The sequence below is a fragment of the Aquila chrysaetos genome, chromosome 4 (assembly GCF_900496995.4).
Source record: "Aquila chrysaetos chrysaetos chromosome 4, bAquChr1.4, whole genome shotgun sequence".
NCBI lineage: Eukaryota > Metazoa > Chordata > Aves > Accipitriformes > Accipitridae > Aquila > Aquila chrysaetos.
The window spans coordinates 58,476,514-58,504,209 of record NC_044007.1 but is presented as its reverse complement, the minus strand read 5'-3'; the positions used below and the strand labels follow the sequence as shown (position 1 = coordinate 58,504,209).

Here is a 27,696-nt window from a genome sequence, read left to right as displayed (position 1 = left end):
CACCCCTGATTCTGATCCCTCAAAAGCTCCCTTACTCCTGGTTGTGATACCACCATGTGTGCAGCTTTTCTGAGATGACATATTATCTGAGGATTTACTTTCAAATACAGGTATTTCCTATAGGAAGCAGGTTATCTCAGGTGATGGTTATGTAGATAAAAATGTGAGGGTTTTCATCTGTATGGGATTTTTAACCTATTGCAAAGTTGATGGTATGAAGAAGTGGATTTTGGAAGAGCAGAGTGAGTTTATGAACTACTGTGAGATGAGATTTAAAAATATTATTATATAGTGTCCAAAGTCATCTGATAATATTTGTTGTCATGAAGCAAGTGCTTTATTAGTGTTTGAGAGGCTCTGTAGTACAGACAAAAGAAGTCATCTTTTCTACCCTAAGGAACTTTTTGGTGGGGAACATTTTTGGTCCACCACGTGTTTCAACCAAGCACGACGCTTCTTGTTAGTAGCTGTTTTCAAATACCTCCTTTCCTGCCTTTTTAAGGCCATGAATGTCATGATTTGATTTTGCAGAGGAGAAAGGAAAAATTTGGAGAATTTAACTTGCAGTCCCTATTTGGCTTTCCTTGAGAAGCTGTTGTTCTCCCATTGCTGATTGAAAAGTATTAAGTAATTTAACCTTGGGGTGGAAAGAGAGAATAGATTCGGTGAATGCAGAGAATCCAGAATCCTTCTGGTCTTCCTGAATCCCTTGGTTTAGGTACTAGAAAATGTAACCACCTTCTGGTTGTAGAAGTGGCCAAGTCACGCTGAATCCCTTTTCCTGCACCATCTCACAGTCTTCTGCTCAGCAAGAAGGACTCAGCAGAGAGGAGATTCCCAAATTACATGCTGGGTACTACATAGGTGGAAAGAACCCTGTATGGGAAGGGTGTGGTTTGGGAGATAATAATTACAGTGCCTTAATTATTCACACGACGTTGTAGATGTTTAGCATATAATTATAACCTTATTTCATCCATATTTCGTTATCTGTAGTCCCATTGAAATTGGACCTGCAGTAAGAAATGTAGATGTCCTAACAGAATACAAATAGGTTGCTGAACAATGCGTATCTATACACTGGTATTTATTTTTTAAAAAAAACAATGTTTGTCATTAATGTTAAACTACCCATTTGTTTTTAGTTCTTTTTTTTTTACTTAAGTTAAATTATCCATTGCCTAGTCTGGATATGATTTCCTTCACTTAGGGTAAAGAAGAGTGGGTGGAAGGTGCTGGTTTGAACTGCAGTGTAGGTGTGCCTGTATTACTTCACCTTTTAATATCCAAAGCTCCAAATTCTATTTCAGATCTGTTACATTATGGTAGTTGTTACATTCCTCTGGTAATTTTACATTGATGATTATTACTCGCAGTTTCACAGCACTGAGCAGCAAGAAAACATACCGATGTTAAAGGAGGAAAACTAGGCTATTTTGTTTAGAATGTCTGAATTATTGACATGTCTGGTTTTAAAAGAAACTTTAGCTCTTCCACTTGTTCTAGTGGATTCAAAATATTTTGTAATGATGATAACCATCCACTCCACATTTTTTAAGAATTTCTGAAGTTTCCATCAGAGTAGAAGCTAAAGTGTAGGAGAGGAATCAGATGGTACTCTTTGACTGAATTGAATGCACTTTGTAAAAACTGGTGAAAGGCATCACCTTGTACTATATACCTATGGGAGGATAAAGGTTTGCAAAATAGGGCTGTTTTCATCTTAAAGAGAATTTTCCTTTTGTGTCAGTATTTTCACTTCTATTGCAAAGGAGTATTTTAAAGGGATTTCTGAAGTATTTTACCGTACCAAATTTGTGTTTTCTTTCCAATGTACTTTGTAATTAAGGTGAAGGATATAAAATACATTTTCTTTTTTTCCCGTTATCTAGCTGATTGTGTGTGTTGACTCAAAGTAGAATGCTTTAACATTAATGTACTAGCTTATAGATAGTGACAATATATTTATTAAACTGTCTTTGCTACCATCAGCATATCCAGCCATAATGATATTCATCCTCCTTCAGCTTGGGGAAGGAGCTCTGGTGGATGCTGCTAGATTTTTCATCACACAGTACAAGTGCTGGCCCAGATATCCTAGAGGTGCAGCCACCTGCCATAAATTTCCATTTAGACAGAAACTAAGCACAGACTGCATCTGAGCTGCCCAACTAAAACCACAATTTTTGTACTACAAAATTTTGTCCAAGATACTGTAGAGCATGAAAGTAGGTGTTGAGGACCCAGTGTCCATGGAGTATGTGTCCCACTTGCTGTATTTCAGATTAGCTCTCTTCTGAGAGCCTTAGGCTGAGTGTGCCATCCCCAAAATAAGTACATTAGGTGAGCTTCTGGATTTCATCTTCCGTTTTAGCTTCATCCAAAAGGAGTCCCATTTGGCACAGCACTCCATGATGCAACCCAAAAGCTCAGAGAGGGATAAGGAGGAGGTTCAGTTCAAAAGCCCTGTTCCGATCCATTAATGTAAATGTTAATGTGAGCTCCCCAAAGAAGAATGTGGTCGGTCAAAAATCTGTTCTGGTAAGGTTAACAAAAGCCCATTTTAGTTGAAAACTGAAGTGCCATAGTACCCTTCAGTCACTGTGGGTGTTTTATCCAAGCATGTGCTACCTCAGTTTAGCAACCCACAGTAAGTCTGAAACATCATTCCACTTTGTAGCACATTCATCACAGGATGGGTAATGAATGCAGAAATAAGACTGTGAATGTATTTTGTATGTGTTTATAATTCATGAGCAGTTACTTCTTAATTAGCAAGTTATAGAAAAGAAGAAAAATGGGGTTTAGCGGTCCAGTGTTTTTTTTAATGCTGTAGCCCAAAAATGTCACTCAACAAGAGACATAAATGTGGGCCCTCAGTAATGAATGCTGCAAAATTGGTAAATGTTCGTACCAGAACTGGTAGGTCTGATAGTCATCTCAAGTTTCCTCTCTTAGGTTTAATGGCCACTGTTCCTTAGAAAACAGTGGCAAGTGGTCTGTTATGAACAGCTTAATGTTAACATTTGACCAGAATTTTTTAAACTTTGGAAAAGAGCAAAATACTCCAATAGAGAAGTAACTGGAAGTTTTATAGTATGATGAGGTATGTTTGGAGGAAGCAGCTGTAAATCAGTCCAGAAAAATTAGCTGTAGTCAAGTGGCCAGAGAGATCTGGGCAAATACCACGTATACTCTAAGAATATTAACTCTTGCCTTCAGTTAAAAATTTCTCAGGAATTGTTACCATCTGTATCTGTGATGGCTGCTGGCCATCCTGCCTAACACAGATCTTGTGTAGTGTTCCCATATGAGCAGCAGCTGCTGAAGTGTCTGCTCACTAGGTGGAAGTTTCTCCCTGAGGCCATGCTTTCGAGGTGTACCTTCTGCATAAGAAAAAAAAATAATTCTTTTTCTCTTGAATTTTTTTTGTACATGTTTCTAGGTCAGACACTTACGTAGTCCCATTGGTTGGTCAATTCATGGAATAAATGTTTTAGCTGGGAGGTGTGTTTAAAATTATTATAAACATTATTCATTCCCTCAGTTTGCCCATCTAAAAATAGAGGGCTTTCTGGGACAGGGAAAAGCTTAATTTCTTCTGGTAGAATACTTTTTATTAGCTTAATTAACTAAGGGCAATGCACAGGGAAGGTTGTGTTTCCAGCCTGCTTGTTCCTTTGCACCTGGGCTTTGTTGGAATGTCATGTCTTTGTAAAAATACCTTTAAGTGTAATGGAAAAATCCTCAGAAATTTGATTTTAAGGGTTTTTATTTAATCTGGTTTAAAAAAAAAATTAAAAATCTAAAAGAAAACACTTTATTTGGAGTATTTTGCTCCACTTTGAAACCTATTTAACATTATTAGATTTCTCCTACTAATAAATGTTAGTTTAAAATAATGTTATGATTTGAGTTAGACTTTTTTATTTTATTGTGTCTTGCTTTTGGTTGACTTGATTCATCTTTATATAATAATTTTAAAATAACCAAACTTTTTTTTTTCCCCCAAACTTAAGTATACAAAGCAAAGCCTCCTAACATTTCCCCCTCCCAGCTCTAACTGTCATAACAAGTATTTGGTAAAAAGCAATGTTCATAGGTAAAACTGGAGATTAAGGAAGACAATGTATTGTAAAAACATAGAAAAATTGTCAGAGAAAGGATTATGTTTACACCAAGCATTTTATCTAAAAATATTAATAGTTATGGCAAACAGTCATGCTGTCACTCCTTGTTAAGGCTAATTTTAGTTCTTCCAGTTAAAATAGACATTTCTTTTATCTGTAAGTATAGCTTTGAGGTTTCTGCAGTGCTCTGCTTTCCTTAGGCCTAAAGCCAAAGTTGATGTATAGTAGCACAGAGAATGCATATGCACATGCACAGAGGCTGCATACGGTAGCACAGAGAGTTGGGGTTTGGGTTTGTTGGGGTTTTTTTATATATATTTTATTTTTTATATTTTATTTTCCTAAGCTGGTCAGGAAAGTGTGACTTTTATCAGCAAAGTCAGTTTTCTGATCTGGCAGACCACACTGCAACCCAAGCACTGTAATGTTAGCAGAGGGCAGGTAGAGAGGTGAGGATGATGCCCACCGCCTCCCCCCCCACCCCGGTTTGGCAAGTAATAGTTATTCCTTAAAACCAGTGTTCTCTGAAATGGTGTCATTGCTGTTTGTCTGACACTTACTCGTGGTCCCAGTCCTTACAAAAGAATCCCCTCCTTTGTGAGGTTTTGCCTTCGCATAAGCTAACATTTACACGTTGCTGCCTGTTTGGTAGTTTACATGAGAACATGCAGCTTAATGAAGTATAGTGCAACTGGACGAAGAAGAATAATCCATGCAAAAGGGTTAATAAAAAGAGAAGAAAATAAAAACAAATTCTGCCATCACACTGAGCTCCAGAATTCACAGATATAAATTGTTCACTGGCATTTGAAATTCTGAACATTTGATTCCCTGGAGGCAGTTGGGTAGATGCTCTTTCAAACTGATTTGATTGAAGATCTTTAACTCCTTCAAGACTATTGATGACCGTGCTCATTTAGTTAAAGAAGTCTAGGCTTATGTTTGTTATACAATGATATTTTTCTTTTATTCTTACATTTCTTAAAGTTTGGGGGGGGCTACAAAATAAGAGAACAAGAAAAAAAGATTCTCTGATGGAATCAAATGGACGTCTCTCCAATTAAAGATTACTTTTGAGTAACTTGTTTCTTGGCTAGGCAGGAATGTTTTTGCTATTCCAAAGCTGTGGTTCTTATGGAAGTTCAGTAGAATTTAGTGTTCCTTCTGTAATGGACCTTCTGACTGTTACATTGCCTTTTTTTTATTTTTATTTTTTTGCCTCCAGGAAAATGATTTCACTTGTTAGAGAACTGTCTGAAGAAACAACCTTTTTTTCATTTTGTTTGGTCTAGAAATTGCCAGGGAATTTCTTTTTGAGCTATAATATGAACTGTCATGCTGTGTGTATTACAAAAGGTATTCCCAAAAGGGTGTGTGGGTATGATAGAGTTTTTAAAATGTTAAAATCTTAAAAAAACATTCAAAATAAATAAGGATCCTTAATTAAAATAAGGATCAAAATTTAAAGCCACAATGTCCAAAATCATAAAAACCTTGCCATTTTTCCATTTCTTAAACTTCAAGACATTCATTCTCTAGAGTGTAGACTGCTAGGCATAATTACATTGGTATAACAAGACAAAGGGATGATGCAGTCAGAATTTATTTCCCGTGAAGCTTAGAACAATCTGATAGTCTAATCTTAGCAGCTGTTTTCTCTGGCTACCTGTGCTACTTACACTTAAATAAATCACTCTTCTGTCTTGCTTTATATTCTCAAAGAAAAGCAGGTTTTTGTGTTGCATTGCACCCAGCTGATAAGCCTAACCATTAGCCTCAGGCATGTACTTTTCTTCATTTTTTCTTCCCCTAGTTTATAGGGAACAAAAGTCATAGGGAAAACTGGATGATTAGAGGCACTTCCAGCTGAGTTTAAGCCTGTGTGCGTGACATGCAGAAATACAATTTAAACTTGCACAGCACTTCTCATCCAGAGCTTTGAAAATGGGTCAACATCCTCATATAACAGGTGGTAAAACTGTTATAGGAGAGGGGAAATGACTACTGTGAAGTTTCACAAGAAATGAGCAATTGGGAAAACCCCACAGGACCTTCAGCCCCATACACTTCCTACATTTGAAATTGGCTCAAGCACTGGATGGAAGAGGTAATGCCTGTGTTTTACAGTGTGGTTAGGAAGGGCAGTTCAGCTTATTTTGCTGGGGAATTTGGGGGTGTAAAGATGAGACTAAATTTAGGATTTTATTTCTTTGGCTGTTTTCTGTTGAGAAAATTGTGGAGGCACCTATATTCTGACTTAGAGGTGCTGTGACAACACTTACCTGGAAATTATAAACTCTGAATTGTAGTTGATATTTTACAAAAAAAGTGTGATGTTTTCAAAGTCAGGAAACTCGCCACAGTATGAACATAATGCCTGGACTTTCTTTTTCCAGGTAGGGATCCCATTCTGTCATTTAAAGGATTACAATGTGGCTAGAAAGACAGTGTAATATTGCAGCATTATTTTAATTTCCAAAGCATGAGAAGTCCAAGGGGATTTATAGTCCCTGTACACCTGAGCTCAGCTCTGTTCTTTGCAAGTCAGCAAGGAAGCTTTGAAGAGCTTGTTGTGAATCCTTGATTGAGGGATGAATTGTGTAGGACCACATTAGAGCTGTCCTACAGTGGTCCTATGGATGTGACAAGTCACTGCGACCTGGTGTCCCCCTTCCCCTTGCTACCATGTTACCTCCAATATGAATCTACATAGCTTGCTTTTCCTTGGGCTGAGGATGGGAGAGTGGCTTGTACAGGAACTAACTTTAGCACATCCATTAACAAGGTCTCAGCACAGGTGAAACTCAGGATTGGCTCTTTTAGGCCTAATTTTATGAGACTCTCAAGTTACCCAAGCAGTGCAAAATGCACTGAATAGGACAGAGAATTTCACTATAGATTTTGAGGCAGTAAGTCTAGTTAATTGGTATGCATATACCTTTTTTAAAAAAAAAAACACCAAACTTCAGCCTTTTTTTTTCTTCCCAAGTGCCTGTGCAGCTTACATACATGTAAGTGTTGGAATTAATCCTTCTCCACCAATGGCTGGCTATTTAGTAACTTGGCTGCTATCTTAGCAGCTAAGATGAATTACCTAGATAATATCTCTACTCTATGAGAAGTCCAAGTGCTGAGCATTGTAGAAAATCTGGCTGTGTGATACAGGCTTCTGCAGAGAGCCAGTTAGGAATGCTTTGGTTTGTTTTTTTTTTTTAATCTAAGCATAAAATGCATATGAGTTTTTTTAAATAGCATAACACTTCTGAACTGTGACTGTAAGCAAATCTTTGTTATCATTGCTGTACTAGAATACATGGATATTGTCATTATTGGCGGAGAGCAATAAAACAATGCTCAGAAATTCATAATCCAGGAATATGGCTGTCCCATTAAGGATAATAAACTGCCACAGTTCAGCACTTTAATGACTTTGTAATCCGGCAAGTGCTAGAATATCTTGTGTTAAGGTAATTCATGCCTGAGGTTATAAACTGTATGTTTTATATATCAATAACTTTTAACTGCGATAGAGCTACGTTTTACTGTGGATTTCTCCTGGAGGGATTTCATGGTTCAGAAGGAGACAGAAATAGAAAACTGTGAGTGTCATTTCATAAATGGATTCTCTGGGGTTTTGTGGCCCAAAGAGCAGGTGGTAAGCTTTTTGCTGAGGCTCGGCCACACATTCTGTTGCTTTTTGGTTTAGGGTAAGTCAGCCCTCCATGCTATGATTGTATCTGAATTTCAGACCTAAAAAATAATGTCAGGCTTCTATCTTCTTATGAATAGATAACTTGCCAACAGTGCCTACTAGTGCTTTCTTGAATTATTCTAGCAAACACCAGTCTTTCCAACAAGGCTATTGTGAGAGCTTGACGGTAACTGTGCAGTAACTCCCTTTGCTCGTTACTAAAATATTTTGTGTTCACTTATGCATTCAGTCTTGGAGGAGTATTTGAATGCCTGTGATCCAAATGCCTGTATCCAATGTTGCTGCTTATGGGGAAGAGGATGTGGAAGAATATTCATAAAATCAGGAGCTTTGCAGAGGCTTTGTCAGCCTGCAGTGTTATGTTTGTATGACACAGAGATCATATGTGACCTAAATGAGTAGCTGTCTGGCACATTAGTAACTCTTGTCCACGTGAAAATTCACATATTTCATGATCAAGTTATGTCCTTAATGTCAAGCTCAAGTTTCCTTGCACATCTGACTAACAAAAAACCTCTCAGTACAAGTCTCGAATTTTTTAGCTTTTTGTTCACAGGCTGTATGTGTGAATTCCCATTAGTTTCTTTAGGAAAGCAGTCCCGTATAGATCTGCCTAGGTATGGCTGAGTGCTCTTCCACAGGATAAAAGGTAGCTGTGCATGGTTCATCTTGGGCGGCTATGTAATAAATGCCAACATCCCATAGACATCTTTGAAGTTTCTTCTTCAGTATGGATGAAAAGGACAGATTTCTTACTGGTTGTTATTTGACTTCCCATCAATATTCAGTACCTTTAAGACAAGCAGCATTAAATTTGTATTGCTTTGTGTGCGGTTAATGAATACTCCAGTCACTAGAAGGCAGCAGCATATGTCAGCCTTCTTTTCTGGCACATCACTTTAAAAAGGACCTGTTGTGTGGTTACACTGGGGCTTGTTTCTTGGCATCATTGAGTTTAGGCATGAAATCTTGGGATTACAACAATTTGACTGACCAGAGAAGTCTGTTAGGAGTCAGAAGGACATTATTTTTCCAGGAATGGAAGAAGATGGATTTTAGGAAAGCTACAGTTAAACCAGAACAGTTATCATGTTCCCAGCTCTGTGTGAACTTGTTCAGGTGTTCCATCTGTCTCCCTGAAGTTCATCATCCGTGAAACGCTTGAAATGCACACATACCTCTGACAAATATGGTGAAACCAGCCTAACTTTTGTAAAGTCTGTTGAGAGCTGCTGCTGGAAAGCTTATAAGACATACATGCAAATGTAAAACTTTAACTAATCAAGAATTTGTATTTAAAAGAATAGCTTTCATTGTGCAGGTATTTTGTTTGTTTGGCTTTTGTAGTTGTTAATTTTGGGGAAAATAGGTGTGAGAAAGTTCTTGACTCTCAGGAGAAGAAATGGTTTATATTGCAGCAGTTGTTTACTCACTTTAATTTTTGGATTAATTAAAAGGGGGCCAAGCCTATAGCAGGCAACTGTAGTGGTTTAAATGAAATCTGTGTGGGAAGGCTGAGAAGTTAATGCAAACAGACTTTTTGAGTAGATTAGTTGAACTGTGTAAACATTTTGAATAAAAGTGGCATTGATTTTGCATTGCTTCATGACTACCATAAATTGAACTGAATCAAAGCTACTGGAAGCATTTTATTATCAGCCAAATTTAAACCAGTCACACATGAATTCTCGGGATCAGAGCTACTGAACTAGTTTCACTCTCCTTTATACCATTTTCCTTGAGCTGGTCACCTCTCTCTCACTACAAAATCTTTTGCTGTAATTAATCTGATACTCTCGTGTAATCTAGATAAAGCTTTATTCAAAAGGCTGATATGGCAAACGGCAATTTCTGTGTCTTACACAATTCGACCCCACTGGAGTTTCTGTGGCCTGGTTATGTTTTTGTAGTCAACCAAAGTCTTTGCTCTGTCTGTTGGCTTACTCGGGGAGGTCACCTGATTGCTTTCTATTTCTGTGTAGAACTATATGTAGATGTTTAACTATATTTCATCATTTAAAAAAAAAAAACAAAACCAAAAACTTTGTTTGGTCCTGACGTTATTTAGTAAAGTCAGGAATACTGAAGGGTTACGTGTGCCGAAAAGAATAATGATTGGTTTGGTTGGATAAGTGTAGTATTAAATGATTCTGATGTAATAATAGTACTTGTTGATTTATCAGATTAATACTGCATTGAAACTTTTCTTTAAAAAAATACCTCTTATGTTTAAGAAGCATTACTCTGAAGGGTAATAGCAGATTTATGGCTTTGGTGTACATGAAAAAGGAACTAGAACAGAAGTTTGTGACATGGTCTGATTTTGTATCTTCAACTTATGATAAACATATTCTCCTTATATTTTGAAATAGCATTTCCATAGTCATTGGGGCTTTCACAAACTTAATTTTGATGTACTTAACTTCAAAGCTGCTAAGATTTTGAATGAAGTTTTTGTGCAAATTGTCTTTATAGCCTGTGATAATAAAATATTCCTTAAAAAAATCAAGGTGAGATACTGTGCCTAAAATCCTAAATAGGTAGGATATTTTAAGACAATTTTCAGATAATTTTAAGCGTACAGTAGGGAAATGTAACAACATACCCATTCTGCCTGTTTGTTTCAGCAAATACATTCTAACCTTAGAATTCTTGACGTCATCGCCATTTACTTAAATGGGATCAGGATAACATGACCTGTATTTAAAACCATGATATGAATAGAGGTGTATTTAAGAACTTTCAAATTACTTTCACCATCTGGGTTACTTAATTATTGCACCTAATTCTTTTACTAGAGCTTCAGCTATTACTGGAGTCTCCACAGTTAAATCAGGGAATTTAATTTTGTTTCTCTCTGAGTATGAACTGTCGCTTCAGTGAAATTCCTTCAGGTTGGATAAATTCCTTAATAACAGAGTAATGATTTGTCTTAATCTTGGGGATTATAACATATGAACAAAAACTAGAAGAAAAATGAAGGGTTTGTTTCAATGTTTTAATGCAGCAGATAAAATGTAAGTTGAGACTGATACAATGGAATAAATTCTGCTTTCATTTATGCTAATAAATTATAGTTCTCCTTAGATAATATCTACAGTGAAACTTGAACAGCCAAAAACATGTTTATAATTATCAGAACCTTTGAATAAATTGGAGAGTTATATTACACTGGAGCCTTAATAAACTTAGAGTAAAATTACTGCTACTTTATTAGAGGCAACTGAGTCCAACAACATTTAACTGCTTAAATTTTTACATATTCACTTGGGGGGGGGGAACAAAACAAAACCCAAAAAAGCAAGCATCCCCTTTGTATGTTTAGGCTTGTTCTGTGTCTTATATCAGGAGTTCTTCAATGTCTTCAATGTATACCTGAATAGTAAAAAGAATTCAGTAGGTAGGTCTCTCTACCCACTTAGTGCACTCAAAGACTCATGGATATAAAATAATTTTGAAAAAGATCTCCCCTGAATACAGTAGAGAAATTTTCCTAACTCTGAATGTATCTAAACCAGACTGAATCTGGTTAAAAGGGTGTATTTATTTTCCTTTCATATTTATTTTCTGTTAAACCTGACATACTTTGATTTTTTTTTTTTTGCTTTGCTTTTATTACTGCTTTGTCTTAAATAGCAAGGCTCATTATATTGCAGAAAGCATTATCTCATTATTTCAGTAGCAAACCAACATCACCCAGAAGTTAAATAATCCCGTATCTGATATCTATATTCTTTGGAAATGAGTGATTCATCTGATTTATTGGAAATATTCCAAATCCTTGCTGCTTACCTGGAAGCACTTGGAAGTTTTTTCACTGTTCTCATTTGACAGTCTGTTGCAAGTTGCTCTAATTTAGTGAAGGTCATATTTAAATTTAGCAATGTCCCCAGCTATTAAAACCTGGGTAATGCTAGCCTGTTTCCACTGGGGAATGCTGTGGTAAAAACTACATTAGTATACCTGAGGTATGCAGTCTCTTATAACAACCTATTTAGACATACTCATCCATGAGATGCTCTTGAGAGTTATGTAGGACATCTAAGGATGAGGTAAATAACCCAGAAGTGTACTTTGGTTTATCCTAACCCCATTATTTGTTCACCCTTCCTAAAAGTGTGTCTTTTTCAGTTCCCGAATTGGGTACTGAAGAAACAACAAATTCCTTTGTTACAAATGGAAATGATAACCAGAGCAATAGCTTGCTCCCTCTGTCATCTAGCTGGAGAGGAACAGTTGGGTTTACATAAAATTTTAACATGCCTGTCTTTTGGACTGTACTACAGAATTTTATCACAAAAAATTGTGCGTGTTTGTGTCTTCTCCTAATGCGTCATAGAAAATTTAAGACACGTAACTCTTGACTTCAAGGGTGTCTATGGGTATATTTATGCTGCGTCTTATGATTCCAGAAGCACAGCGTGGATGGAGCTCCTGGCAGGCCAATTTGAAGTCAGCAGTAGGACAGGTTAGTCTTTGCAGATTGACTAAGTGCTGCCTAATACCAGGGGTGGTGGCAGAGTTGGTGGCGGAGAGGAGCTCTGCCCTAAGGAGTGCCATGGCTAATGCCAGCTCCAAGCTCTCGGCACTCTTACTGTAAGGCAGAGCAATTCTCCTTCGTGAGATGTGTTGGAGATCCGCTGGTAAGAAATGGGAGCACTTAAACATAATAATTGTAGTATAAATTTGTAATAAAAAATTTATTAGAATTCATGAAAGACAGTGCAAATATCGTTGTGACTGGTTGCCATATCTGAGGTCCATGTGGGAAAGTTCAAAGTTAGTTGACTCACTTTAGGAGCTGGAGCTTTATGGCATCTTTAATCCCAATTTAGGGATACAAAACCTGAGTGGCTTTTGGAGGAAGGGAGAATTTTAGGGAGGGACAGGCATTTGAGCTGAAAAAAATCCCTTTGCTGCTGTAAGTACAAGCCTGTCCTTAGGCTTTGTTGCTTTGTTTAAAAATTGAGGCAAGCCTAGGAAGGGGATGAAAGCTCAGACAGTGCCCTATTGTGCATGCGGTGAGTGGGGGGAATGGCATGCAGATTCTGCCTGTTCTCATCTACGCTTCAGCAAGAGTCAGAGACACATATATATGTTGAGGGGAAAAAAGGATTCTTCTCTGGAAAAAAAAAGATAAGTGAAGTACTCATGGTAATTTCGATCGAGACTTTTGCAAGTCTCAAACATGTTTGGTTCCTATACAAAGGCTGTGTATTTGAAGAGTTGTTGAGAATGTTAAATTGGCAGTGTTCCTTGGAAGAACATAATCTGTGTCATATAAAAGACCTAAAACCCTAATGAACCCCCTTCCAAGAGGCATGCCTTCATGTGTTGGAGGAAGGTATACGAAATGAAAAGTTCCACGCAGTGTTTGTGTATGAAAAGAACCTGAATGTTCTGGGGTTTGTTTTTGCTGCGTGTGTAAAAGGAGTGCGAGGATATTGTTTTTATATCTTGTCTGAAGTCAAAGTGCTCCAGCAACTTTATCGCAACTTGTTGAAAAAGAGCAGTATAATACGAGTCCAGACTGGTGTAGGAACTGAAAGAATACTCACAGTGAGACAAAATTCCCCTTTCACTAATGATTTAAGCACAACAGAGTACAAGTTCAGTCTGTGAGAAACGTTGGTGTGTTGTTTTTTTTTTTTTTTTTGGTCTGAAGCCATGACTTTCAAAAGAACTTGGTGAGAAGGTGTAAAGCATAATAACGCAGACTTCCTTGTTTATTTTTTTAAGTTATTTAGCCACTGATTGATTTACAAAGATCAGATCCTTCGCCAAAATTTAAATCAATCAGGAACAAATAAGTTCTAAAATTCAAGGTGCAGAACTTTTTTTTTTTTTCCAATCTGAATCGAGCAGTATCATTTATCATTAGTGCTGGCACTTATTTCAGTGTCCTGCAGTTGTTTCGGTGTGTCAATGTACAACTCTGGTTTAAAAGAGCCTTGCTAAGTCCCTCCTTACCCTTGTTTTTCCTACTATACCTCCATTTCCACATATAATTGAAAACTATGCCACTGCTTATCACTTGTCAGGTGCCAGAAGTATTTATTTTGTGTGAAATTAGCAAACAGTGCAGTTTAGAACCAGTGACTTCTTTGTAAATAATTGATGCTTTTTTAAAAAAAAAACTTATAGTCCCTGATAATCCAACTCAAAACCCCCACATATTTATCAATTAATTCATTCAGCTGTGAAAAGCTTTTCCTTTTTTGTTTGTATTTGATTTCTATTACAGGCAAAGTGACAGCACTCATGCCTTTAAGCAGCGATGAGCTGAATGTCTAACCTTGTATATTATGTTTCTAGTTATATAGACCTAGAAGTTTTATTTGTGTGAAGTTACATTAGTAGTTTTGTCCATGTGAAGAAGCATTGACGATGCTGTGACTTCTGTTTGATGTTCATATGGCACTTGTGTGGTTTTTACAAGATCCTTGGTAAACCAGTATTACTGAAAGCGTTGAGTGTTTTCAGTTTTAATGCAAGTCAAAGCAAAGTTTCTCAGTTAAGATGTTCACTGCTTTGTCTTTCAGCAAGAAGAATCTGTGATACTGAGAGACGCTGAATAAATATGGTTTTGGTCATGACTCCTAAATAAGGAGCTGAGACTGAAATATAGGTCTGAATTGGTGCTGTTGCAGGCTTTCGTGTTGTGTCAGCTTTGCACGTATTATGAAATCTGTTCATAGTACGTAAAAATGCACAAACCGTATTACTGAACTGCAGAAGCCCCACTGCTGATACATCAAAGAAAGCAGCAGCTGTCATCCAGTTTTAGCCACAGTGCTTTTGAATGCCTTAATCCTCTTCCCAAACAGAAGGAGGCAGAGAGCGCACACTTTCTTTATACGCCCCCCCCCCCCCCCTTCTATTTTTTTGAAGTGTTGGTGTAGCAAAATCCAGAAGCTGTGTTCAGCAGCCCTCACTGCATGGCACAAGACATTATTTTCTTTGCATCTAATTTGGACATTTCAGTCCTCCTCATGTATGCTATGCTCTTTCAAATTTAGTTTTTATTAAAGTTAGAAATTACTTACATTGTGTTTACTCCCAAGTGTTTGAAATATCAAAGCGATTATTCAATTGTACTTCATTTTCATTTAGGTCTACTTCAAATTGGAATTAACTTGGTATTCTTTGTTCCCTTTCAGTGGCTGAAGGGGTGTATGTTGAGATTGTACTCAGAACCTGAGTTACAGGAAACATACAAGTCTACTAGTAGAATATATTTTGTTTTGTGAAAATTTTCACATTTTCAGATTTTTTTTTAACAATACAATTTTTACAAGACAGTTATTACAAAACAGCTTCTCTAAGAAGCAAGCCAGATATGCTGCAAACGTTAACTTTGATCTGTTACAGCTATTTTTAAGGTCTATATGGTACAGTGTCCTGTCTCCAAAGTAGGTCATGGCAGAAGTCTGGGGAAGGGTATGAGAACTGAGCAAGCATGCAGTGATGCTTCCCTGGTATACTTTGCTGTCTCACTAGCATTTCCCAAGTCAGAAGCTCTTCTTTGAACTAAATAAATTAAGACAATTTTTTCTTCATTAATTTGCCTAATCACTTTTCTTAACTGCATTTTAAGAATCTTTTCCAAATACATATGAATACATTTTGAGAGACTAGCATAGGAAAACTATTTATATTGAATCCAGTTATCAAAATTATTTGAAATAAATTATAAAAGGGTGGGCTTTATGTTTGCTTGTTTATTAGCCACTGTCTTGCAAAGTGAATTTGCACTGCAAAGTAATCTCAACAGAGGAGTGAAGTATGCAAGTGTAAAGCTGTCAGACTACAGCTAGTTCATTAAATTGCCTGTCTAGGTAAACTAATAGGATATCATTTTAAGTCTTTGCTAACCTCCAGCCTCCCAGACCAAAAATACTTTGCTGTGCTGAAATAAGTAAGCTGGTAGAGTCAAATTTCATGTTTTAAGAATCCATTTGTGTTGTCCTATTTACCCAAATAGAATTTCAAAAATCTGCATTAAAAAGTGTGTTGACCAGGATAGTACTGAAAGCCAGATGAGAGAAAATGCCATTTGATGACAAGGTTTGGTATGTTTAGAAATGCTCCTCTTATTAAAGTTGCTCTAGTGCCAACTACTCCTACACTGGAGTCTGCTCATTTGTGTGACATGCTAGCCATCGCAACACACAAGGAAGATCAGAGATTACATGCAATAACTCCAGTCCTACTTCTGTTGTCAGACAAGGATCTCCCAGCAGTGACATTACCTTCTTGTGGTGTACTCCTGCAAGCCCATTTTCCCTTCCCTCTCCATTAATACCCATTTCCAAACTCCTCAGTTTGAAATGCCATCTCTTTACATCTTTAAAATGCTAGAAGCTTCAATATTACTTGTAAGGAAAATAATTCATGCCAAGAAAGAAAATGTGCATTTAGCATTTTGGGATGTTCATGACTTTTTTTGCTAGCTTACACTGAGTAAGACATCGTCTGTTTGCTTTGCTCTTGACAGAGCACAAAAAAGCAGCTTCAAGTTCAATGAAAAATCGAGGTACTACCTCATTACTATGAAATCCAGTTGTTGGTAGTCTCAGTGGAATATGTGTGCCTCCACTGTCTGTGCAACAGACAAAGGAGTTCTTGTGGGCTGATGTCCCAGTGCTCAGTGAGTTAATATTGGGATGTCCACAGCTGTGTCCAGTCACCTCTCAGGTCAATGAAGAGATGCAGAAACTGAAGGGCAGTTTCCAAGTGTCATTAATTTGTGGGAGGGGGGAGACAGCTCATGTTAATTTATTCTTTCTTTTAATTTCTTCCCACCTGCCCCCCCCCCCCCCCAAGGTCATATGCATGTAATATAGTCTTACAAAGTCTAGAGCAATGTTATTTTGATGTTTGTCATATTAGAAGGAAAAGGGGAAAATAATCTAAAACGGTCCTGCTTCGTTTTAAATTATGAATTTTTATTTAAAACTTTGAAATAAGAAAGCAGTAGGTATGTGGTATGACCTGCTCTTGCATTTCTGTGGTGCATTACCGAAGTACTACTGTAGGTATTGGAGGATCATTTTTCTGTTTAATTTTGATGTTTATTGCCCGCTCCATGGCTAAGTTTGTTATACAAACACCAGAAAAGGGTGTTCCTAGACTGACCTATTCATTCATGTAAATGGCATTAATAAATATTTTTTTCACTTTTCTAGGTTATTGAATCACTAGGGATTATTATATATAAAGCCCTGGACTATGGTTTGAAGGACAATGAAGAGCGGGAATTAAGTCCTCCACTGGAGCAGCTTATTGACTACATGACTAATACCACAGAAACAGATGGGAGTAGGGATGAAGGATATGATGCTCTGGATGAAGGAGTGGAAGATGACGATGATGACAAAGCGGAAGTTGAGGCCATTCATTCCTATAAAGATGTCATGAAGGTACAGTAATGGGCAGCTTATATGATATTTCACTGTTTTTATCAATGAGAAAATCAACTCTATTTTCCGTGTTATTGTCCAGTGTGATACTGGCTGTATCATTTTCTGATTTCTCTGGTCATTCTGTAAGGCTTGCTTGTAAAAATGACATGCAGTAGTATTTCATGTTCGACAGTAAGCAACAGAAAATCCATGATCAACTCTATCCTTGGATGTGCCATTAATATAACATTCTGATTTCATCCATGCACTGGACAGTCAGCCGTCCAGTGTAATGTCTGTTGAATTACTTTGTGTACACTTAGATACTTCACGGGCTGTTTGAATTAATTCACCTTTTCATTAGTGTGGTGTTAGTTTAATTATTCCTTATCAGTTTCTTCCTTTGCCACCCTCCTCTACTGAAGCAGAGGAGTACTTTTATAGCTTATTTGTATGGAGTGAGTCAGGATACAGTATTTCATTGACAATCATTATGGTTGCGGTTCTTGACCTGAGTTGTGAGATTTGGAAATAGAGCTTATGTATTTTGATTGCAACAGATTCTTTAATGTTATCTGGGCTACCATGAACAATAATTTGAAAGTATTAACCCTCTATTTTCTATAGAGTAGTCTTCAGTATAAATTTTAGAGCCCAATGAGCTCTTAGTACAGGCAAAGGTATTAATAGGCATGGATTTTGACAACATTTGTATAATTGGTTTACCTCATAAATAATCTGAGAGTTTAATACAGGTTGGAAAATTGTATGCTACCTTGTACCAGGAGATTGAACCCTGTATATTGCTTCTTCGTAAATGCAAGTCCTATCTAAGGACTAGAAGCTTAGTGTGTCACAGAAATTAAGAGTGTACTGGTGGAAGCTGAGACTAGAAGAGTGTCCAGATAGCACATCAGGACACATTAGCATGCAGAAACAAGACCCCACTAAAACCTGCCACTTCTGATGAGTTAACAGTAAAGAGGGAAGCTCTTAGGAGACTGGAATGGGAGTAACTTTTGTTTGAGATGCTTTTGTATCCTCCTTGTATCAGAAATAATGCTAAATGCTTAATGCCTTTGTTTTTTCTCCCTCCTTCAGAGACGCAGGGGTCAGAGGGAGCAATGAATGAAATGGCTTTTTGCTCCCCCATTATGGGGAGTGCCTGGCTGGATGAAGTGCTCTCCCTTTCAAGCCCCTGCCGCTCCCTCGCTGCAGGCAAGAGCGAAGGTTGCTTTGCTCTCTCTCCTCCCTCTGCCACTCCCTGTCACCCAGTCATCTTCCCTAGAAGTGGCCAGTAGCACCCTGCTAAGCCCCCATGGGAGCTGCTCCAAGCAGCGCGGTGTTACGTAGAAGATAGATGCGATATATTATCTTTTCCCCCAGTTTGGGAAAAATGCTGTGAATTGGTAGGACAATCAAAGTTGGATCGTTAAGAGGAAGTTTCGCTTAGTGCAGAGGCAAAAGAGACATTTGTATATGCAGAGCTGAGGGCAGTGTCTTGTAGAAGTGATTACTTTGCAAGTTCTTTACTTGATTTCTCCAAACAAGAAAAGATAAGTTTGGAAAACGTCTCTGAACTCCTTCAGTTACACTGGTACAAATCCCTGAAATACAAAAAGGCTAAGAAAATGTTTGGTCAGATTTCACCCAAGATGGCACCTTTCTGGTTCTGCTTTGTTAATACGTATCTCTGCTAGTCTGAGGTACCTGCCTATTTATATGTTTTAAAATCAGCATCTTACATTTTAACTTTTATAATCTTTTTCTACTAATTTTTTATCATTCTGGAAATGTACCACTTTTGTGACTTCACCTTAGTGAACTGAAGTTCAGCTGTCATTTCTACATCATCCTAACTTTTACTCCTCCATCCCTTGGAATTCTCTTTTCTTGCTGTTTTTGCTTTTGCCTAAATTATTTGCTGCAGACTTAACTCTGCAGCTCGCCTTTATTCCCTACTCTGTGTCATTACTGCATTGACAGTACTAGAATGGCAGCATTGTTCTGCCGCATTTTTGACATCAGTGCAGATTTGTAAGATCCTTTTTTCTTGACTTCATACCTTTTCAGGGGTAAGACCATGTTTTGCATGTGGCTTTTTCTCCCCCCCCCCCCCCACCCCAGTGGTAATCTATGTTGCAGGCTACACCCTTATTTAGCCAGTGACTGTTTCACAACAATAGTGTGACCATGAGGCTCGATTATTGTGATTCCCTCTCGGCGAGACTCAACTGTGAAGCTTTCTCCTCTGCAGTTTGTAGTGAATGCTGAAGCAGGTTTGTTCACTGAATTGAGCAACTGCTGTTCTTGCCTACCCTGCATTCTTGAAATTGCAGGTTTGGAAAATGGTAGAGATGGGCTGTGTGTACTTATATTGATTTTCAAGGTTTTTAACTATATAGTCTCCAGTATGGACATGATTTTGTCCTTGAAATGTGATTATATGTTTTGTCCTTCCCCAGAAAGTATCATTGTGAGGTCCAAGGCCTGTCTACCACTAAGACTGAATTTTTTACCATTAATCACTAATGTGGGTGAGCCTATTTTGTGATTAAAACACAGAGATAGACAAGATATGTGTCAGGTTTTTCTGTAATGTAAAGTAGGCAAGGTCAATCCTGAACCCTCCCCTAACCTGGAAAATGCTGAGTAACATGGTGAACACCTTTTCCCAAGAACTGGGAAAAGGGTAAATGCTAAATAGTACTGCCAAAATCATCATTGGCAAAGCTCCTGTTTGGAGAAGACACAGACAAGCTTTTGTGCTGCTTCTCGGTATATTTGGCTGATTTGGCTTTTGATTTCCTTGGCAGGACCAACCTGCTGCACAGACTTGATCCACTGTTTTTAAAAATGCATCTGTGAAGGGAGGAGACGTGGGTTGCCAGACGCTTAACTTTTTTGGTTTTTCGGATATGGCAGCCCTAGTGCAAATGATGGGAGAAATAGAGACAGTAAGGACTGCATGTTTTCAGACAGATGCTTTCCTTGTTTGGGGCTCTCTTCCTTGCCCCCCTGCACAGTACATGCACACCGTGCATCTACGGTACAGGAAATCTGTACATCTCGGGAATGCCAGGTTCCCTGTGCACATACACAAGGACAGAAGTGTACATATACAGTAATCCTGAGGGGTCAGGAACACATTGGGTCGACAGCACATGTATGGCTTGGGGAGCCTTGGGTCAACAGAGGATATAGACAGAGTAGGCCTGGCATGCTGGGTGGTGTTGGGCTTGCTAAGGGTGTGTGAAGCCCTGTCATGTGGCACCTTTATCATGGTGTGTGGCCCTCCCTGATACCGAAACAAGATGATGCAGTTTATCAACCTCTTCCAGGGTATGCTCAAACCCTAATTCCACACCTAATCTTAACATTATCTAACTCCTTATCCCACAGATCTCTGCAGTCAGATGGTTTAAACCAGCACCACTTTTCATGTTAACCTGGAGGCACTTTCTAAGCTGTAGTTTATCAATATCTGCTGGCCTGAGCCCCAACCCTAAACCCAATTCCAGTATTATCCTTTATTCTAGGCCAGCACCCTCTTCTAATTCCAGATGTAAATAAAGCCACATTACCCTTTGATAGCAGGTTTTAGGCTGTGCTGGTATTTGCTGGGCTTAACTGCCATCCTAGCCCTAGCTCTGTCATTTCTTCTAGCTTTCAATGTCACCATGGCCAAATTGCTACTGCTAGTACTAGACTTTACCTTAGCTCCTCTTCAGAGCAGAGGTGTTGTCAGTAGTATCTGCAAGTCGTGACACTAACCTTTGTCACTGCCTCTGCTACCTTTTTCTGCAGGTCTCGTAGAAGAGACATAAGGAGGCAGTGGTCTTCCTGAACCAATATCTTGCTCTTACTTATGTTCACCTTTCATCCTGAAAGTTAACTCAACTTTAACAGGAACCTTATCTGTAGCTGAGCCACAGCTTCTCATCTCAGAGACAAATATGCGTGGATGGCCCCCAGTGCTCAGTGGCCTCTGGTCCCAGGCCTTACCTGAGTAATCACTTTTAGGTAGTGCAGTAATAACACTCATTAATTCTGACCAAAAATTAACTGTCGTGCAACTGCTGCTTCACAAAGACGAATTAGTGACCCAGGTCCCATAGTAAACAAGACTTGTACTTAGGAAATCCCCATGCTGACCTTTTAATTTGTATGAAAATTATTTTCAGAGCAGCATATGCAGTATTGTGTTATCTTGCTATAACAAATGTAAACAAGGTTACAGTTTGCAATATTTTTATTAGTACAAGTTCATGTTTGTGCTTTGCTTGTAAGCAAGGAGGAAGAATGAATTATGTTTCTGTCACACCCCGCCCCCCCCCCCCCCATATTTCAGGTATTTTAATTGTCCTTTCATCATTGGCATGGTCTCTAAACTGAGAAACTTGTAAGTCTAGGTGACTTGTATGTCTTGGTAGTTCAAGTATATGACAGACTTTTTTCAGCTGAAAGGAACTGAAATTTAGTGGTGATACTGATCTGCTTGTGTTTTGTTTTGAGTACTCTGATGGTAGTACAGATCAAGTACCTGTGGTATGTGTAGAGTTATAGAGGAAAAGGAGAGTGTGTCCTGTCTCCATGCGATTACAGGCGGCATGAGAAGATCTACATTTAGATCTAAGAATTTTGGAAGCTCCCTCTGAGTTTGAGGACATACGTTATTATCATAATATGGTATGTCCCCGTGTAAGTATAATATGGGAACCTGTCAGAGAGGAACAAGAAAATGCAGTTAAATACAAGTCTGGGTATTTGTTTATGACAGACAGTTAAAGAGTTTATGTTACTGGAATTCAAAGGCCCTTAATTTTGCCTAGTCCATGAGGTTAAAATTAGTAAGATACAGCTTTCTGTGAGTGTTATTCTGTTTAAGGCTGGGTGAGCTTTAGCATTTTTGTATGAGCCTGCTGAACAGTATTTATGCTTCATTTCAAAACAAGCAGCTTGCAGTGTGCCCTGTAACTCTGTCTGAAGCTGGTGAATATTTTGGAACCTTACTGAGATGGTAACCAATGCCCCAAATGTTGTCAGTACATTTTATATTAAAAAGAAAGGCAACAACATTATGCATTTGTGAAAATCATTATGCTCAATAAAGACAAGTGATCAGCTCTCTTCTCTTGAGTCCTGTTCTTAGTGTACTTAAATGTCATATGCTAGTCTTTATCATGATAAATCTTCTTTTAGAAAAAGGCAGTCTATGTCTCCACATGGGTTGGAAGTCCTCATTTCCCTTCACTTTTGTTGTCTCAGTACTTGAGTTTGATTTGCTGGCTTGACCAAAAATTAGTCATCATCTACCTGTGGATCTTCAGTTGTCCACACAGATCTGCTGTATGAGACTGCTTTTGTAATGTCAAGGAACCTCCCGTCCCAGCTCTTTAGGTCCCTGAAAGTGCAGCTACCTAATTTTTGTACCTCTTAAGTTCTGAGGGGACAAGTTCTCCTTTGGCTGTTTCTTTTTGCAGTTTAACTCTGTGTGGACTGTAAGCTAGAAAGAAACCAATGATTTTGTGAACACCCCCCTGTATCATGCTGCAGTGATAGGGCACCCTCAGGTGGATGCCCCTTGAGAGTTTGGGCCTCTGAATGTGGACCTTCATGGTGCTGGTCTGAGCAGGTGGTGACTTGTGTTGGCACGCTCCCTGGCTGCCCTTTCTGTGCTGCATTGACAGAAGTGGGACCTCTGAGTTCAGCAGTGAAGTCCCAAGGACCAGTGCTCATCTCCTGTGCTTGGGGGCTTAAAAACATTCCCTTTTGGGCTCTTACCCTCCCAAAGCATTCTGACTGAGAATATCTCTACCCAGTGTCTTCAGACAGACATGGTGAAGGTCCCAGAAAAAAAATTGCTGAGATTGGGTTAACAAAAAAATGTATAGGTCTTGACCGAATAGGACCCATCCACAGGCATTTTCTTATTCCTTCACCATTCTTTGAGCTAACCTGGAGTTGTCTTAGAAATGCAGTAAACCTGCTATTTTTCTCTTGTCCAAGCAAGCCTTGCACATCATGGTTATTCATTCAAACCATAGTGTATTTCTTCTGTCTGTGCTGTCACCTTGGCTGGGATCCATGTCACCTATGTTTAGTCAAAGCATCCCAAAAGGTTTTTTTGTTTGGTTTTGTTCTTTTAACTCCATCAGTTCCTTCGTCTGTTTTGCTGCAAGACCTGTCAAACATTTGTGCAGGCACAACTGAAGGACTGGCAGAGTAAACTGTGCTGCTGGCTGAGTCATGAAAGGAGTCGGCGTTTGAAGCTCCGGTACTGTGCAGGCCCAGGGAGCTGAGCTGAGGGCAGACTGTGCAAAATAAAGCAGGGCTGTCTCTCTGCATGTTTGAGTCTTCATAATGTATGAGCAGTATCTCCATGTTGTTGGTTTTAAAATAAAATCGTTTAACAACAATAATAGGGTTTTGATATGAAGGGCTTTATAAACAGCTGCAGAGCAAGTGGATTTATGACAACTGAGAACTCTGCAAGTGAAAGATAAGTAGAAGTGGAAGTAATTTTGTACTGTTCACAGTGCTTATTTTGAGAGGTTTTGTTTAGAACTGCATTATACCAAATGTACTTGCAAGGATTATACCAAATGTACAAGGAAGTTGTCCCTCATGACTTTGGTCTTTCCACCAAAAAGAAGGGCTTTTTGTTTTTTCCTTGCTTTACCTGTTCTCATACAGAACAGTGGAAACATCCCTTCCAGCAGCGTGGGCTTATATGGATTGGAGTGTCTTATTCCAGGCTGGGAGACAAAACCAAATCACCTTTTCTGTGGTGATTTTTACCTTCCCATTATGGCTCACAGTAACACATCTACACCAGTTAAAAAACCCTGTACCCATAATTCACATAATTATACTGGTATAACCTGTCTAAGGTCTAAAATAGTCTGAGGAATCCAAGGAGTTGTCCAACAAAAACAGGAAACACAGATTGGGTGTTCAGATTATTTTTATGTATGGGGAGGTTAAAATACACCTGAAATTTGTGTGTGGCCTTTATGCATCTAAAAGAAGCAGAGTAGGGCATGGACTTTTTTCCCATCTGTTTTATGCTGCAATTATTATAAATAATTTATACATGGGTAAAAATAAAGTTCCAGTTTTTAGTGGAGGTGGAAGGATTCTTTGGTGGTAATGGTGTCCCGTAGTGCATAAAATGCAGAATTTGTCATGACAGAGCTCCAGTTTTCCCTTTAAAAATACAAATGTCTAAAACGTGCAAAGCAATCTGTTAGACATAACACATCTGAATACAAGGTTTAATCTGAAGTATCAAAGAACCTGTGTTAGCCTGCGCTGCCTAAAATAGACTCTAGAGACTCAAGTGGATCAATGAGTGTTTACTTTCACAAGGTACGTTTTGTTTGATCAGATTAATCTGAAATTCTAACTAATGACTGGAAATCAGGGTAATGGTCAATTAACACAGTAATGCTGTAGTGACCCATAACAAAGTAAAAAAAGAGCAGAGCTGCAGTTACAAAAGTGACCCATATCTTCTCTGCCTTATGGATTAACTCCAGCACTCAGCTGGGCAATGCAGACAGACTGACCTGTCCAAAGCTGAAGGGATCTGCCTGAGAGTCTGTGTCTTCAACTCGCAACTGCCTCCCCTCACCAGGTGTTAAAACTCCACAGAAGGCCACAATGGATTTTTCAGATTCACCGGCAGCCTGGTAAAGGCAGTAGATCTGCTCAGAAAAATTAGCCAGGACAGCAGCTTGTCTTATGTTAGGGTTTGGCAAAGGTTCACCTTGTCAGAATCTAGTTTCCACCCATGTAGACTTTGCAGTCTTGGATGTTTATGGTGTTGCAGTTAGCTTTTTAGCTGGACGGGCTCCTTTCACTGCTTTAAAAACACAGGCCATTTTTATACAGATTCACATGACATCTTCTATCATGTCTGTAAGGCACAACTGTTCTTTGATTTCCATGTAATGCTAACATCCCATAGGGAATATCCCATGTACCTTGTCAGTACTGCTTGTATTATTTACATTATATGTTTGATATTTGTTTTAGTAGACAAGTAAATTAACGGTGACACACAAAATTGCTGTACAATTTTCTCTCTCATATAACGTTATGCGTTGAAGGTTCCCAGTAGCTGCCCTCACAAACCATATTCAGAACAGTAGATTAACTTGTTTCTGCAGTTTTAAAGTTGTGTGTACACAGCTCTTGTTTGAAACAGGCAATATAGGTGTTCTTGTAGCTGTAATGCTCTACAGCCACGAGAGAAGCAGGATTTATGGGGTGGGGGAGAACTTCTTAATTAGGCCAACTGATTTAGCTGGGGGAAAATACGTTAGCCCTTCCAGGCTGAAACAAAAGGTCCAATGGCAGAGTCTCCAAGTGCTTGTCCGCTATCAATTTTGGAGTCTCTAACTTCTGTGAGGTGTTAGAGCCTCACAATCTACCACCCCTTTCAGGAGAGACGTCAAGAGGAAAAGTGGCTGTGGAAGCTTTGCCTTTTCTAGTTCTTGCCACAACACAAATGACTAGATTTAAGGACACTCGGAAGTTTTTCTTGCTGATAGCAGTTGTGTAAAAAACTCTGGGTATTTCAGTTGTCAATATTGCTAGTTCAGAGTCACTTTAAGGGTGGTATAATTGCATTGCCAAAGAAAATGGAAGCAGCATAGGTGCTTATGCCTCCTTGTAGAGGCATATTATACTCTAACAGCAACATGGGAAAAGTAAAGAAACGGGAGTAAGGGCCCTTTAATTAAGCCACTGTGATCTTCTTGCTTTTGAATTATTCAAGAGGGAGCCTTGGGCTTGAGGCAAAGTTTCTTTTGGTGCATTTATTTCAGTGCCGGTAACACTATTAAAAGAAATGAAACATTTGGAGGAAAGTTGTTTGAATTGACTTAAAAGTACCACTAATTTTCAAAAATAGTAATCTATTTTTTAAATATGCTCTTGATTACTGTGTTCCCATGATGCCATTTTCTGCTCCGCTTTGCTTAGTGTACTGTTGCATGCTGTATTTTAGAAAAATATTTAAGTGAGATAAGGCCATTTGATACAAAAAAAATAAACAGTGTACATTAGATTGTGCTGTCCCCTGAAGATCTGAATCTAGAAGTCAGAATATCGTATTTATCCCAAAGATTGGTCTGAAGACCCGGAATGTTTTGCATTTCTTAGTAAAAGGATTTTTACAGTAGGTTTTTGTTTAAAACATGTAGTTGCAACATCCTTAAATAGTATTGTAACTGAAGTAGTCTTAAGGGGTAGCTTTCAAAAGACTATTATTGTCTGCAGGATGCATGGCCCTGAGTGTATTTTAAATGATTGATTTGTAAATATTTTGAATGAAATAACACAATGGGAAAAGCAGTATTCTTCTGGGTGATGGTTTCAGTGCATCTCTCGGGTAGTTTTAGCTTTGCCAACTGCATCACTTGGGCCATACTATCACAAAGCTTGTGCATCTGTGCAGAGGAATCTTGTATGCATACTTGTGGAGAATTATTTGAACATTTCATTCTAGCAGCCTTCCTAATAACTTGCACTAACTTGTGCAACTGAACAAAATGGACCCAAGTGATAAACTCCTTGAATCTACTAAGTTTAGCAGAGCATTTTTTGAAGAGAAGGTGTAGGCTAGCCTGGATGCTATAGGAAGACAGCAGGCACGGGAATTCAGGGGTTTTGTGTGGGAAGGCAAAGCAAACTGGCAGAGCTGAGTAGCAACCATGGCTACTCATTGTTAGGAGACCCAAACTAAATCATATAAAGAAGAAGATTTAGCTGAGGGATCGGCAAGGGCAGGGAGCTAAGGGATCATGCTCAAGGAAGCCAGCTGCACGCAGGGGCAATGCTTCATACGCTGCTCTGAGTTTGCTTTGTGTAAAGCCTGTAAAGAAGGCACTAGGAAGACTTTTTTTGGAAGCCAGGTCGGATGGAAAACAGAGGAGGTTTTTTGCCTTTGCCCTGAAGAGAGAACAAACCCCTTTGTTTTATTGTTATTTATGTATTTGCATCTCTGAGAAAGAGGCTAGAAACTTGATTTTAAACACTAGAAAAAACAGGCATTTGTTTTACTGTTATTGACTTAATGATGGCAAGGAAGAACAAGATACTTTGGGTGATTTAAGCCAAAGGAGAGTTCTATGGTTTTTTGCTTGGCTTTCTCTTAGGACAAAGCAAGCTTGGAGTTGGGACAAGAAGGTCCTAATGAGCAATTGTATTTGTTTTTCCTTTTTGGCATGCCAAGATTTCTTGATGTGAGCACTAAGACCAACACTTGCTTTAGATGAGCAAATTCTCTTGAAGCCAAATCTCTTTATGAACTGGTCTCTTCTAATCAATTCATGTTGACCAGTCCACTATATCATACTGTGTGTAACAAGCCCTCATATATGTATTTTATGCAGTCACACACACTTGCACAGGTAGTTGTAAAATATCACTGTCCTCAATC

At 38.6% G+C, this 27,696-nt stretch overlaps 1 protein-coding gene across 5 annotated transcripts in view; it reads left to right on the top strand.

Annotated features, from left to right (window-relative positions):
- The window catches only part of SPIRE1 (spire type actin nucleation factor 1), a 133,764-nt gene that overhangs the window by 42,411 nt on the left and 63,657 nt on the right, over positions 1-27,696 (top strand). For all 5 annotated transcript variants that reach the window (XM_041123179.1, XM_041123176.1, XM_041123177.1 and 2 more), the window contains exon 3: positions 17,031-17,264. In XM_041123179.1, coding sequence (XP_040979113.1) covers positions 17,031-17,264 — 234 coding nt within the window. The remainder of the gene's footprint in view (positions 1-17,030; positions 17,265-27,696) is intronic.